The sequence below is a fragment of the Hyperoodon ampullatus genome (genome assembly GCF_949752795.1).
Source record: "Hyperoodon ampullatus genome assembly, chromosome: 10".
Taxonomy (NCBI): Eukaryota; Metazoa; Chordata; class Mammalia; order Artiodactyla; family Ziphiidae; genus Hyperoodon; species Hyperoodon ampullatus.
This window is the reverse complement of record NC_136923.1, coordinates 63,863,738-63,880,517: the sequence shown is the minus strand read 5'-3', so window position 1 is coordinate 63,880,517 and position 16,780 is coordinate 63,863,738. Positions and strand designations below refer to the sequence as shown.

General features: G+C 38.9%; 1 protein-coding gene across 1 annotated transcript in view; it reads left to right on the top strand.

The window, feature by feature from the left end:
* Window positions 1-8,268: 8,268 nt before the first annotated feature.
* The window catches only part of HCRTR2 (hypocretin receptor 2), a gene marked incomplete at both ends in the record, with an annotated part of 114,690 nt that continues 106,178 nt past the window's right edge, over window positions 8,269-16,780 (top strand). The window contains one exon of the mRNA XM_079713537.1: window positions 8,269-8,491. Within this exon, the coding sequence (XP_079569663.1) occupies window positions 8,269-8,491 (223 nt within the window). The remainder of the gene's footprint in view (window positions 8,492-16,780) is intronic.

The window sequence follows — 16,780 nt, the reverse complement described above, 5'->3', positions numbered from 1 at the left end:
GCACATTAAAAGGATCATACTCCATGATAAGGTGGGGTTTATTCCAGGAATGCAAGGATTCTTCAATATACGCAAATCAATCAACGTGATACACCATATTAACAAATTGAAGGAGAAAAACCATGTGATCATCTCAATAGATGCAGAGAAAGCTTTCGACAAAATTCAACACCAATTTATGATAAAAACCCTGCAGAAAGTAGGCATAGAGGGAACTTTCCTCAACATAATAAAGGCCATATGTGACAAACCCACAGCTAACATCGTCCTCAATGGTGAAAAACTGAAACCATTTCCACTGAGATCAGGAACAAGACAAGGTTGCCCACTCTCACCACTCTTATTCAACATAGTTTTTGAAGTTTTAGCCACAGCAATCAGAGAAGAAAAGGAAATAAAAGGAATCCAAAGTGGAAAAGAAGAAGTAAAGCTGTCACTGTTTGCAGGTGACATGATACTATACATAGAGAATCCTAAAGATGCTACCAGAAAAGTACTAGAGCTAATCAATGAATTTGGTAAAGTAGCAGGATACAAAATTAATGCACAGAAATCTCTGGCATTCCTATATACTAATGATGAAAAATCTGAAAGTGAAATCAAGAAAACACTCCCATTTACCATTGCATCAAAAAGAATAAAATATCTAGGAATAAACCTACCTAAGGAGATAAAAGACCTGTATGCAGAAAATTATAAGACACTGATGAAAGAAATTAAAGATGATACAAATAGATGGAGAGATATACCATGTTCCTGGACTGGAAGAATCAACATTGTGAAAATGACTCTACTACCCAAAGCAATCTACAGATTCAATGCAATCCTTAGCAAACTACCACTGACATTTTTCACAGAAGTAGAACAAAAAATTTCACAGTGTGTATGGAAACACAAAAGACCCCGAATAGCCAAAGCAATCTTGAGAACAAAAAAATGGAGCTGGAGAAATCAGGCTCCCTGACTTCAGACTATACTACAAAGCTAAAGTAATCAAGACAGTATGGTACTGGCACAAAAACAGAAAGATAGATCAATGGAACAGAATAGAAAGCCCAGAGATAAACCAACGCACATATGGTCACTTTATCTTTGATAAAGGAGGCAGGAATGTACATTGGAGAAAGGACAGCCTCTTCAATAAGTGGTGCTGGGAAAACTGGACAGGTACATGTAAAAGTATGAGATTAGATCATTCCCTAACACCATACACAAAAATAAGCTCAAAATGGAGTAAAGACCTAAATGTAAGGCCAGAAACTACCAAACTCTTAGAGGAAAACATAGGCAGAACACTCTATGACGTAAATCACAGCAACATCCTTTTTGACCCACCTCCTAGAAATGGAAATAAAGACAAAAATAAACACATGGGACCTAATGAAACTTCAAAGCTTTTGCACAGCAAAGGAAACCATAAACAAGACCAAAAGACAAGCCTCAGAATGGGAGAAAATATTTGCAAATGAAGCAACTGACAAATGATTAATCTCCAAAATTTATAAGCAGCTCATGCAGCTCAATAACAAAAAAACAAACAACCCAATCCAAAAATGGTCAGAAGACCTAAATAGCCATTTCTCCACAGAAGATATACAGACTGCCAACAAACACATGAAAGGATGCTCAACATCTTTACTCATTAGAGAAATGTGAATCAAAACTACAATGAGATATCATCTCACACCAGTCAGAATGGCCATCATCAAAAAATCTAGAAACAATAAATGCTGGAGACGGTGTGGAAAAAAGCGTACACTTGCACTGCTGGTGGGTATGTGAATTGGTATAGCCACTATGGAGAACAGTATGGAGGTTCCTTAAAAAACTGCAAACAGCACTACCATATGACCCAGCAATCCCACTACTGGGCATATACCCTGAGAAAACCATAATTCAAAAAGAGTCATGTACCAAAATGTTCATTGCAGCCATATTTACATAGTCCAGGGATGGGAAAAACCTAAGTGTCCATCATCGAATGAATGGATAAAGAAGATGTGCACATATATACAATGGAATATTACTCAGCCATAAAAAGAAACAAAATTGAGCTATTTGTAATGAGGTGGATAGACCTCAAGTCTGTCTTACAGAGTGAAGTAAGAAAGAGAAAGACAAATACCATATGCTAACACATAATATATGGAATTTAAGAAGAAAAAATAATGTCATGAAGAACCTAGGGGTAAGACAGGAATAGAAACACAGACCTACTAGAGAATGGACTTGAGGATATGGGGAGGGAGAAGGGTAAAATATATATATATATATATATATATATATATATATATATATATATATATATATATATAATTTACATAATTTTACAAATATGTTTTTTAAGAATCAGAACTTTCCATATTATGAATACTAATAAAGGAAACAGCTGTTCATACTGAAAAGTTCTTGATTCTTTACTGTGGAAACGGAATAGAGTAATGGGAAAAACATATATGTTTCTGGAATTGGATCATGACAACTGTGCTGTAGGACTCTGCCACTTTCTAGCTGTGTGACCTTCGGCAAGTTACTTAACCTCTCTGTGTCTCACTTTATTAATCTGTACATTTAGTATAATAATTTCTAAGACCTACCCCCTAGAGTTCTGAGGATAAATTGAGCTGGTTCACGTAATGTGCTTGCCAGAGTGCTTGGCAGAGAGCTTGGCCGATGTAAACACGGATGAAAGCATGCAGTTCACGTGGTCTCACAGAAAAGTCACTTGCTTCCATGTGGTCCCAACTGTCTGTCTCAAATCTCCCCACATCTGGTTATCTCTCTTCATCCTTCAGTTCTGAGTGCAGGTAATATCTCCTTTGGATAGTCTTGACCCTACTTTGAGAGAGTACATGTTTCTTCTTGCCCTTTCAGACTTTTGTGGGTGTACTCCTAAGGATATTTGCTTTACTAAATTAAATTACTTGTTTACTCATCTATGTTTTTAAGGAGACAAAAACTTTATAAGAGAGGAGCAGTGTCTATTCACGCTTGACGTGGGATAGGAATAGAGCAGAAGTTTCAGATATTGTTGAACAAAAAAACCATGAGGGTAAAATGTCAGACCTGATAACTCAGGATAGGAGGGATGAAGGAACACAGAGAAACTTGTCTGAAATAAAACTTTATTAAAATAGAGCAAGGGGTAAAAGAAGGATGGGAAGAAAAAGAAACAGATGAGACAGAAATGTTTTGTAGTAATTGATGACAAATGATTTTGTTAATGTCGGAGTCTTTTAGGGCAAGAGGTTATTTCATTCTCAAGGACCCACTCCAGAGTTACTCCTAGTAGTAACAACTCATCAGAAGTCTCTTTCCTCCTTTTTATATGAAAAATATATTTCTAGGCCCCTTGTGATGCAGGGACTTTTCCAGAAATATCTAGCTCAAGGCCGTATTGTAAGAAAATGTGGTGTTTGAAGCCTACAGATGTCAGATAACGTCCTGCAAAACTAATGCATTTATTCTGCGAATGCCTCACATCAGTACAGTCATTACTGAGAGTGCTCCAACTTGAAATAATGCATTTTCATTTCTTGAGGTAAAATAAAAATTTTCATTCAACAGAAAGGACGGAAGGAAAACTTCTTTTCAAATACCGGAAATTCGACAGTGGGACAACTCTTTGTTCTTTTCTTTAGTTTAATCTTCAAAATTTACAGAGAAACAGAGACGTAAACTTCAAACGTACTATGATTGTGTAGTCAGCCTTCCTCAAGGCAGTATTAAAACAAGATGCTTGCATCCTGGATGATGTCTATTCAGACAATTAAATTTTTTTTAATAATACCCAGCTCCCTTCAATCCCCAAAACTACCACCTTCCTTTGGACAGCAGGATTACCCTACTAGCCTCCTACCAGCCCTTACCTTCAGACTCACCCTTCTCCAACTCATTCTCCACATCACTGCCAGGGATAGTTACACAAGTCTGACTTTTCACCTGGTTTTGCCCACATACTCCATGTTTTCTCCTGTTTCCAAGTCTTCACTGTTCCCTCTGCCTGGACACCTCATATCCTTAACCACTTAGACATCGCCTCCTTCTCTCCGAGAGGTCAGCTCAAGAGTGACTTTCACTGTGGGGGAGCAATCATTTAGTTCTCTCCAGGCTAAATTAGGTGTTCTTTCATGTACTCATGACACTCTGTGCATCCCTCTACCCTAGAAACTCACAGAGTGATTCTGTAATGATAACACTTCTAATTCACCATTGGACTGTGAGAGGCTGACTATCATTGAGGCTGGACTATGTCTTGTTGATCATTATGTCCCCAGCTCTTAGTTATGTACTCCTGGGAACAAAGGAGATACTCAGAAATATTTTTGAAGTGAACCCATAGCATTATTATAAGGCTGCAAAAAGTATGGAAAATCTGGGACAACCCATACAACCTGAGAACTCTGAGCAACCTAACTACAAACACTGAGAGAACAAAAAATCTGATTTAGAGATTTATTTTCCTTTTCTTTCTCAGTTTTAATATTCAGGCTAGTAGGGGAGCTAAAATAAAAGTGACCAAAAAATTAAGCTGGGTAGTTAAACAGAATTACTCAGACTATTGTGAGCTACATTTCTTTTTTTAAGGAAATATATTAACACTTAGAGTAATTAGTGTGTAAAGCAAATAATATTCACATCACAAGATCATACAGCTTAAAATTTTATTCAACAAACATTTTCAGATCATTTTCTATGTAGCAGACACTGTTCTAAAACTATCAATTCATTTAATTCTTATAACATCCTTAAGAGGTCATCACAACAAATTTGGAACTTTCTTTACTGTCTCATGATATTGGGCTGCCTCTTTCTCCCTACATCCAGCAGAAGGATTTGGAATTGAAGAGAATAACATCTACAGAACAAAAAATTCTTTTCAAATGACCTAAAAGGTATAAAAGATCTAATGAAGGAGATCATATCAAAATGAGTCCTGCAATATTTATCATCTCTCTCTAATGTGCTTATAAAATATAAAACAAATGATAATTTGAATATTTGAGTGAATTTTTGTATGGCATTGGAGTAGCATATTTAAAATAAATCACCTGATAAATCCTAGACAGCAGGATTCCAGAAATGGAACCCTTTCAGGATCAAGACAAATCTAGGCTTGTCACAGCATACAGCAGATATCAGAACAGTATCTTGAAAATATTCTCATTTCTCCTTATTGACACTTTTAGGAAAGAGTGATGATTAATTGCAGGTAGAAAGCTTAAAAAGATGGAAGTATTGACAAGTTGAAGTGCCACCAAATGAAAGGTAATGGCACGGAGTACATAGGAATAGCACACGGGGCCCATATTTATGGATTGTCAACGGCAAGGAATTTGCAGAGTTTAATGAATGCAGGTTGGAACTAAAGTTGCAACAACTTTCCCCATTTTGAAAAGAATAGTACAGGGAAGCAGAAAATACAAATATTAATAAATCAGTGGAACATATTATACCACAGGATAACGTTAGCAGGTTTGTATCAATGACCATGAATGAAGACACAGAAGGCCTACTTGTCAAATTTACTGATGACAGGAGGTCTAGAGAAATGGCTAATGTTTTGGAAAGAACATCAGCATTTAAGATGATTTGGTTAAGCCTCAAATTAACAAAATTAAATTAATATGTGCATTTACAATTTGGGTATCCCTACATACAGGCCACCTCTTCACCCACGTCTTTTTGACCATCTATTCCTAATATGGCCTTTGGAATTCTCCACTCGCTTCACCTGTTTGGCTTTCATCATAGCAGTTGTCCCTTCTTCATATTCTTCTTAAGTAGTTATTAGTTGACTTGTTTCTAACTTCAGTAGAAAGTAAAATACATGAAAGCAGTTACCTTGTTTAACTTGTATCTCTGAGTGAAATAAGAACACTAAGTAAATATTTGTCTAAAAATAAAATGCTTATATATTCCCTTCTCTCTCTCTTTTTTTTTTAAATTATTATTTATTTATGGCTATGTTGGGTCTTCGTTACTGCACGCAGGCTTTCTCTAGTTGCAGTGAGCGGGGGCTACTCTTCATTGCGGTGTGCAGGCTGCTCATTGCGGTGGCTTCTCTTGTGGAGCACGGACTCTAGGCACATGGGCTTCAGTAGTTGTGGCTCGTGGGCTCAGTAGTTATGGCGCACAGGCTTAGTTGCTCCGCGGCATGTCGGATCTTCCCGGACCAGGGCTCGAACCCGTGTCCCCTGCATTGGCAGGCGTATTCTTAACCACTGCACCACCAGGGAAGCCCTCCCTTCTCTTAAAAGGAAATTTGACTAGTGTGGTTTGGGAAAATACCACAATAGTGTTTCTTGTGAAACATGACACTGTCGAATGATGGAAACATCAGGCTGGGGTCAGAAGAACTGAAGGTTTTGCCACTGATTCCTCACTTGACCTTTGGTAAACACTTAATTTCTCCAGGAACAGTTTCCTCATCTGCAAAACTGGGCCAACCTCTCAGGGGGTTTTAAATTAAGGAGCATGAAAGAATTTTGTAAACTGTAAAGAGCAAAACAAATGTGAAGAATTATGATTGGGGGTGGGGGAGGGATCTTAAATAAAGACTCAGTATGAATAAACAGCGTCTTGTGACTTTTGAAAAAATAATTAGATACAAACATTGGTTGCATCCAAAGAGTAGTTTACATTTGTACTGGCAAAGCAGATTACTGTATTTCCTCCTAGCTGTATACCCTGCAGGATATTGACAACTGACTAAAGGAAGACCAAGTGAAGGTAGATTGTGAAGATAGTGTCATTTGAAAAACAATGGAAATAATTGGGGAAACAGTGAACATAGGAAGCATGGAAGTGGGTGGGGGGAATTGTGATGCTTATGTGAAGGATTGCCACGTGGAGGATTTATTGCATGTAGCACCAAGATGCAAACTAGGAATTGTGGCTAAAAGACTGAGAAAGACAGATGTCAGTTTAAGACCTTATTTTAATGTAAAGAGGAGTTTTCTAACCTCTAGAGAAGTCCCATGATGGTGGAGGGAGTGAATTGTGGTCACATCCAAACTAGGTGCAAACACAAACTAGGTGCAAACTAGGTGCAAACACATTAACAATATTATCAGAAGGCTTCTAATATTAAGCTGAAGTTTAGGCTAGATGATTCCAAGGCCCTTCTCATGTCCAGGATTGTAATCAATCAAATACAATGCTCCTATCATGGTAATTGAAAGTGAAAGGATAATGAACTCACACTCTAACAAATCCCAGAATGCTATCATTAGAGACAAAATCAATCCATGAGAGAATAGCAGGTGACATCAGTCCTGAGTCAATGAGAAGAAAGACCAGCATGGTGTGGGCTTCCCCAGAGAGAGCCCCTCAATTTGTATACATCCTACTGAGAATCCGTTTAATGCTGTGGGGTATGTCAGTGCCGCCTCTTCTGGACAACATTAACCATGATCACGTTTTTTACCCTTAGTGTCCTTCAAGGATTTGCTGCTGTATTTCACATGACACTTGCTGTTGCAAATACAAATTCCAGCCATATATATATATAATCTCCTTCTCCAGTTTGGAAAGAGGGGAGGAGAAGAGGAGGAGATGCCTTAAAGACTCAGCAAATACTAGCTAAGTTAAGTTGGCAAAGCCAAGCAAATATTAAATGACTTGCCTGAAATGACTTTTGCATCGTCCTGCTTGAGGAACACAGTAGCCCCTCATTACTTTCTATTTACCTGTCCCAGACAAAAGCATCCGCGAATCCTATATTAATCCTATATTGCCAGGCTTGCCATGTCCACAGACCTACACAAGTCTGTGTTTACAGACAATGCACTTGAGAAATGCAGGAACAAAAAAGAAGTAGAAAAGAGGGAGATGGAACCCACGGAGAAATAGGATAATATCATTTTCACGATTTTTTTTTTTTTCCTTCAGCCCCAGCTCTCCCGGGCGCGGGAGGAAGCTGTGGGCTGCGAACTCCGCGTTGGAATGAGGAGTCATTGAGCCGGAGCCGAGGTAGCAGCTTCCCCTCCTGGTGTCCCTGCTGCAGCCTCCGGTGCCCGGTCCCTGGATGCTCAGCCTCCTCCTCGCTTCCCGGTGCAACATCGCCTGCAGACACAACCCCGCCGGCGGACGAGTTGCCCGGCGGGCGGGAGACTCGGAGGCATTGGCTCCGTAACTTTTCACGTCATTTTCTGCTCCTGAGCCCCTGGTCGCCTGTCCGCGCCTCCTCACGCCGCAGACCGCGGCGCCCATGGGGCAGGGGCCGAGCCGCTTGCAGCACTGAGCCGACCCGGACAGGAGCCCGTGATGTCCGGCACCAAACTGGAGGACTGCCCCCCTTGTCGCAACTGGTCATCTGCTCCGGAGCTGAATGCAACTCAAGAGCCCTTTTTAAACCCCACCGACTATGACGACGAGGAATTCCTGCGGTACCTGTGGAGGGAATACCTCCACCCCAAAGAATACGAGTGGGTCCTGATCGCTGGCTACATCATCGTGTTCGTGGTGGCTCTCATCGGGAACGTCCTGGGTGAGTGTCCGCCGGGCAGCCCCAGGTAGGGGCTGCCAAGTCCTCGCGCCCCTGGTTGCCAAGACCCCTCCTCCCCCAAGGGACGCACACAAAGAGGTGGCTGCTTTCGGGGTGGGGTTATATTAAAAAAAAGAAAAAAAAAGTTTTCTGGTTTTACGAACCAGGACTGAGCCCTGGAATGGTGATCCCTTTTTCTGCAGGGAGCCGCGGGGAGCCGCATTGCCTTTGGGAGCACCAAGGTTCCAAGCGCGGGGAAAGGGACAGAGACAGGGTTCTCCAGGTGGATTTGCTGGAGTGTGGGGGAATTAGTCATCCTTTTGTGTAACGTGGACGAGTGTTTCGGGGGTGGGGAGAGGTTAGGCTGGCAGGATGAGAAGCTGTGCCCCTTCGGAGCAAGCTCTCCTGGGCTGTGGAAGTCACAAAGGATTTGTGAGCCGGGTACAGTGCCTTTTGGCGAGGGGTTGAGGCTGTGTCCAGAGGCTATAAAGAAAGGGCAGGAAGTGGGAGCAGAGGCAAAGCAGGGAGGTGCACTCATGCAAGGAAGCTGAATTAAACAGGAGCCAAGCCGGGAGTGAGCAAGGAGGAGGGGCCTCTGAGAAAAGTACCAAGGAGATCGCAATCATTCATCCTTCCATCCATTCATTCATTTATCCACTGTACCCATGTATTTTCCAGAGCATGCTTGTTTCCAGGCTCGGGAAATATTTGCAGCTGATTTCTTTTTTTACAAAGACCAGACTAAGCTTTGTGCTATGTTCTCACTATTTGTCCCTGTCTAGGCTGGTATGCCAGCATAAATTTCCTCTCCCACTCCCCACCTCTGCACAGTTTCTGAGGGTTGAAGAAGCGGTGCCATGGCTAGATGGTGGCTGTGGTGATGGAGTTTATTAGGGCAGCTGGGAAATCGACTTAAAAAAAAATAACAGGGGCTTTGGAAGGGAGGGACGCTTGAACATAAATTGTGAATGGAAGGAGCATGCACCTTGATGAATGGAGAGTAGCAGGCGTTTAAATGCAGAGGCAGCGTGGAGGGAATCTCTGTGGAAAATGACAGGAGATGGGGGGAGGGTAGGAGAAGATGCTCTTGATTTTCAGTTACAAAAGGGGGAGAAGATGAGTGAGGTGGAATAGGCTGAGAGGTGTTGAAGTCCAAAACAGAGACTTTGTAGATGCAGTGGAGGATGATAAGAGACTTATCAGGCTCTCAGCGCTAGCCTGATTTTTACCTTCTCTCCCCAAATGTGTCAGTCTGGGTAAGAAGCATTCAGAGTAGTCCCTCACCAGTTCAGGCAGCAGAATAGTTGGTAGTATGTGACTGAAAGGCATTCCTGAGAGAGCTGGTAGAATATTATTTGACAAGAAAGATAAGAATCCTCTGAGAAATTTAGTTGGCTCTGTCCATATATTTTTTTCAGGCTATTTTAATTTTGCTGCTGTTTTTTAAAGGCAAACATAAAAGAAATGTTTTGATGAGGCAGACAAGGTGAAAGGTGGAAATACACATGGTTAGGACCAGTTGTAAGGATAAGTCTGTTAATCATAATGCTTTTCTTGTTTCCCTTCTTCTTGTCATCTATGCTTAGAGTTACAATAATTAAGATACATGGCTACTAGCATAGCAACATTTCACTGCATTATGCTAATACTTAATGATAAGTGAATAATCAAAATTGAACATCTATGAATACCTACTCTGTGCCAGATTCCTTCTCATACACTCTCTCACTTAACCTCAGAGTAACCCACATTTGACAGAAGAAGCAAGACTTAGAGAAATGAAATGACTTATTAAGGAACATCATTCAGATTCAGTTCCACTTCTTCTGACCTCAGGTCCAGAATTCTTCACTGATATTCCACTCTAGATTTAGAAAGCATATAGAGAATTAATTATTTGCTCCCAGTGTCTGCAAGCCTATTAAATGTATTTCCTTTTCTCCCTTGCATCTATGCCCACTATTAATAAATTACCATGAGGGGTTAATGGTCCTGTGATTCTCTCCAAAAAAAAAAAAAAACCCACTGAGGGAAGAACCTTATTGCATTGCAGTAAAATTTTGACGTGTTTTTCAGGAATAGCTACAAATCATAATTATTTTCCTTCCCTAATTGTATTTTAGGCTTAACCTCTGTGATAAAATTTGCTCCTTTTTGCTGTTATTTTATTCTGGCTTGCACAGACCTGTGATGCATGGTCTTCATATCCTAATTGCATAGTTTAGGGGTGCATGTTTGCTAGCCTGAGGAGTGTTTTAGTCTCAGGAAAGAAACGTCTCTAGAGTAAATGTTTCATAATGTCAAGTGAGAGAGCACTGTCCACAGCCACAGTGCTGAAGTGTCCAATTTTATTCAGCTTAAAAAAAAAAAAAAAGATATACTCAAAGCTCTTTGTTTTCATGAAACTGACAGCTGTTTTTCTCAGAACTGAATGACACTGAAATCCTCTCTGGCTGAACTGAAACCCATATTCTTTATGGACATATTCCCTGAAAGTTGATGAGGTTTAAGTTTGACATTTGAACAAATAAGCAGTGTCATTACTCACAGACAACTTCCTGCTCTTTTAAGTCACTGTCAAATTTGCAAAACAGATTAGATTGAGAATCACTTTTTTTGCCCCCCGGTATGTCATTTTATGCAGAGAATGGCAGGACAAGAAATCACATTATTCATGCAAGATAAAAGAGTCAACATTGGGTATGAAGCAGAGGATGTAATCACTGACCCTTCAGGTCCGCTTACCACTTGTACTTTCATGTAACTGACTACTTGGAATATCTCAACCTTCTTGAACTTACAAATATAGAGTAATCAGTTAGAAGTCATTACTCCCACAATGTCCTTTTGTGAGCAGAATGACAAGGTCTTGATCATACCCACCTATTTTTCTGCTCTCCATGGTGCCTCTCTCATTATATACCCTCCCCATTATCAGATGATTCTTTCCCAAGCTAGAAAGCAGTTTATTGGAAAAAATGTTGACAAAAGTCATTCAAAAAAGGCAAAAGATTACTCTACATTCAATTTCATGATTATATGCATCCTAATAAAAACATATACATGTCTAATTATAGAATTTTAAATCCTAGGAAGGAAGATGGGACAGGTTCTTTCTGGAAGCAGTGTTTTTCCAATATCTTCAAAATTATGTCACATATAACCTATTCCTAAGGATGTCTTGTACTTTAGCCAAGTAGATGCATTCAGTTATTTGACCAGTACATTTTGAGCAATGTTATGTTTTTAAAGTTAATGTGTGTAGGGGGAAAGTGTTCTTGGGGACACTCAAGGGAATATGTTTGATGTCATTCCTACTATTCCTTGAGTAGAAACTGGATGGAGAGATGGGTTCTAGACAGCTCAAGCGTTAAATATCTGGAGGAAATGAGCAATTCTCTGCTGCTCTTACTTCCACATTCAAATATATGATTTTCACCTGGAATGCTTCTATCTTCCCTGTTGTCATCTTCATACGAAAAAATGAGAACAGTCAACAAATAACATCAGTCCAGCTGTGCTTCTCACTTCTTATGTGGCATTAGCAAGTTAACAAACTCTCTGAGCCTGTTTTTTCCAACTGAAAGTTATGGTTAATAATGCTTGTCTTGACTCACAGACACAGAGAATAGACTTGTGGTTGCCAAGGGGGAGATGTGGTGGGGGAGGGATGGATTATTGGGAGTTTGGGGTTAGCACATGCAAACTCTTATATAGAGAATGGATGGACAACAAGTCCTACCGTACAGCACATGGAACTATATTCAATATCTTGTGATAAATCATAGTGGAAAAGAATATGAAAAAGAACATCTATATGTCTATAACTGAATCACTTTGCTGTACAACAGAAATAAATACAACATTGTAAATCAACTATACTTGAATCAAATAAATTGAAAAAATAAAAAATAAAGCCTGCCTTATAGAAATCTTGAGGATATATGTATGAGCATCCTCTACAGAGATATTTAGACGGGTATACACAAATATATATATATATATATATATATATATATATATATATATATATATATATATATATATATATATATATATATATATATATATATATTTTCTTTTCTTGACACAGTAGACACTAAATGCCAATTTCTATCCCTTCATTCCCACTATTGAAATCTCTTCTTGGTGTGGTTGGTAGCCATCCTGTTCCTCCATGGCAAGTCTGTAGCTCTGTAGCTCTTTATGGCCTCTACTCTGGCATTTTTCTCAGTTGAGTGTTTTCATAAAAGCTGTTAGTGACATGGTGTTGGTGCCTGTTACTCTTCTTTTCCATACCAGCTCCACCCTCCCACCCCAATCAGATGTTTAGTGCATCATACTGACTACTTAACATTGCCTTCCCACCTCTATGTGAAAGTCATTCCTAACCATCATGAGGATCTTCTCTCTTTCTCTCAGTTTACATTTGCCTGCTCTAGGTTCCATTAACTCAAGAGTTTCTGAAATGTTAGCTGGCCAGTCTGTCACTACTGATGTTTTAAACAGCACACCCGTACACACACACTGAGATAATATGTTGATTTAACTCAGTTAAAGCACACTGCCCATTAATAAATGTATCTAATAAGAGTTAAACTAAACTGGGTAGGTGGGATAGGGGGAATACCTGTAATAGGGTTGCTTCTTACAGAGCTAATCGTATGCCCCAGACATGACAATGGCAGGGTTGCAAGTTCCCGCTGCTCCTAAGTCTGAGAACTTTCTTCTCTACTTGTCCCAAAGCCCATCTCAGCTCTGTGGGTCTTTTAAAACCCACCCTTTCATACACAGGAAGCAGAAAGAGATTAGAGATAATACATTACTGATCTCTGCCAAGACCCAATAGAAGTCATGAACAGTAACCATAAAAGGTAAGATTAGCCACTAAGCTTTAAACATGTATGATTTTAGTTACAGAATGCAAAGCATGCTTACCTGAATAAGAGTTAAACTGACACCTCCATATTTTTAGCAAATCATAGCCACTTAGTTTTACCAGGTAAAATAAATCATGTTTCCGACTTGAACAGAATCTCAATGATAACTTTTTAAATGGCTCTCTCATAGATAACAGCAACATTTACCATGAGAAGACAATAATGAAATATGTGCTACTGATAATTTAAATTGAATGGGTTTTTTTCTATATTTGAAAAAAATGAGGAAAGTGAAATAAATGAAAATGTTACCAATGTATAAGACAGGCTAAATCTAACATACAAATACATGAAGTTATTAAAATTTTTCTTGATTTTATTAAGGCATACATATGTGTTTTATATGTTTACGTGAATTTTTATTAATTCGTATTTCAGAAGGTATTTGCAAATCATCACGTACTACAGTTACGTTAGCATTACGAGGTCCCTGAATTCTTACTCAGCTCCTCAGATTTCAGGAGTATCCACCACTGGTGTTATTTCACTGGGGAGAGACGACCTTTCCATCCTTCTTCTTGCAGAATTCTGACATAACCCCCAACCTTAGGGATGCTGGCTCTATTGAATAACGTCTCACTGGTGAGGTCCAGTTAATGACATGTGATGGGTGAAACAAAGGGTAGTTATTCATCTCCAACTCCTCTTTTTGCTGCAAAGGAAAATGAAGAATATTTATGGAGTACTATATGCCAGGTCTTGGAAGCTACGTTCCACAATGAATATATATATTTCCTTGATACCTCATGACCAACTTATAACAAGGAGATTAAAAGCTTTGATTTACAAATGAGAAACATGAAATTCAAAAAGCTATTTTAACTAGTTCCAAAGTTTAATCAGACTGTAAATATCAGCATTAGGTTTCTAATACAGATTTATCTGGTTCCATGGTCCACCTGTGTCATCCTGACTCTGTCCCATGCTTCTAACCCTGACCAAGAAAAAGGGAAAAAAAGAGAGAATGGGAATGTTACTGAGGTGTGCCCTCCAGACGATCTATGGAGCTGTGCTGGCCAGTTGCCATGCTATTCCTCTGATAGACTATAGTCCTTCAGCTTGGAGGATGAGCTCATTTGATAAGTTAATCAAGGTCAGGCTAGGGTTACATTACAAGAGAAAATTTCAAGGTAAAAATAGGTGTTGCCAAAAAGGCTTTTTCCTGTTCGGGGCGGTGACTCTCTGGATAAATGTTAGATAATTGTGGCCAAGGATTATTTTGTTACTGAAGGTGCTGTCTTTAGAGACCATTACAGACTGAGGACCTAAACATTTACTATCTCAGATAATCTAAAGATTGTTTTGTTCCTCCTTTGGCTTTCAAACCTACTCACACATTTCTTTTTTTCTTTCTCTGATGGAATTAATGTTAACTTTTTAAAAAAAAATCATAAGTTTCTATTGATTTGACTTCATAGGTCAATCTTTATATCACATAATACAGCTCCTGGAGCATAATGGTACTTTATATGTCCAAAGAGGCATTACCCATAACACCATAAATGAAATGAACTTTAGACGCTGACAGTGGAACACTTTGAGAGGCTATTGGATGAAATACATGACATATATGACCAGTCTTTTGGATAGCTGAATCTTAGGACTGAATTTATTCATTTCATCTTTGTTCCCAATGAGAGATCATCTCTTGACCAAGTAAACGGGTTGGAGATATATATATATATATATATATGGTATATATATATATATATATATATACCATTATTTTTTTTCCATTTGAACTGTTTCCCCATAAACAAAAAATCAAAACTATTCAGAATAAATATGTACTCTATTCTTGAAAATATTTTTGGATTATTATCATTGAGTCTTTTCCAGTAATTTGCTTTCGATATCACATACATATGAACAATGTTTAATGTGTACATATTATTTTACTCTTCAGAAGACATTGTTACATACATTACCTCATTTATTCTTCAGAACAATCTAATGAGGTAGGTTGTATTTAGTGTAAAAATTTATGTGCCTGAAATGATTTGAAATCAATTTAAAAGAAAAGTTTGACTACATAGAAATATCCAGGGATTGTGTGTCTGCTTTGGAAAACCTTACGAGTGTCCTGTATTCCAAGAAGTCAGGATAAAAATACTAACTCCTTGTCTGACCTTCAGCTACAATGTCTTTGGTACCTGATTTTGTCAGCATTCTGAGTACAGATGCACATTAACCAGATTTACAAAATTGGCACATAAGTAAATAAATAAATAAATAAATCCAATGTTTTAATTTAAAATAAGAAGTTAATTCTTTTTTTTTGATGTCTTATCTTTTTTCTTCATCTTTATTAGAGTTTAATTGCTTTACAATGTTGTGTTAGTTTCTGCTGTACAACAAAGTGAATCAGCTATATGTATACATATACACCCATATCCCCTCCTTCTTAAGCCTCCCTCCCTCCCACCCTCCCCATCTCACCCTCTAGGTCATCACAAAGCATCAAAATGGTCTCCCTGTGCTATGCAGGAGCTTCCCACTAGCCATCTGTTTTACATTTGGTAGTGTATATATGTCAGTGCTCTCTCTCACTTCGTCCCAGCTTCCCTTTCCTTGCCCTATATTCTCAAGTCCGTTCTCTATGTCTGTGTCTTTATTCCTGCCCTGCCACTAGGTTCATCAGTACCGTTTTTTTTAGACTCCATATACATGCATTAGCATACACTATTTGTTTTTCTCTTTCTGACTTACTTCACTCTGTATGACAGACTTTAGGTCCATACACCTCATTACAAAGAACTCAATTTCTTTCCATTTTATGGCAGAGTAATATTCCATTGTATATATGTGTCACAACTTCTTTATCCATTTATCTGTCGATGGACACTTAGGTCGCTTACATGTCCTGGCTATTGTAAATAGTCCTGCAATGAACAGTGTGGTACATTACTCTTTTCGAATTATGGTTTTCTCAGGGTATATGTCCAGTAGTGGGATTGCTGGGTTGTATGGTAGTTCTATTTTTAGTTTTTTTAGGAACCTCCATTCTGTTCTCCATAGTGGTTGTATCCATTTACATTCTGACCAAAAGTACAAGAGGGTTCCCTTTTCTCCACACTCTCTCCAGCATTTATTGTTCTAGATTTTTTTAATGATGGCCATTCTGACTGGTGTGAGGTGATACCTCATTGTGGTTTTGATTTGCATTTCTCTAATGATTAGTGATGTTGAGCATCTTTACATGTGTTTGTTGGCCATCTGTATGTCTTCCTTGGAAAAATGTCTATTTAGGTCTCCCACCCATTTTTGGATTGGGCTGGGTTTTTTTGACATTAAGCTGCATGAGCTGCTTCTATATTTTGGAGATTAATCCTTTGTTACTTGCTTCGTTTGC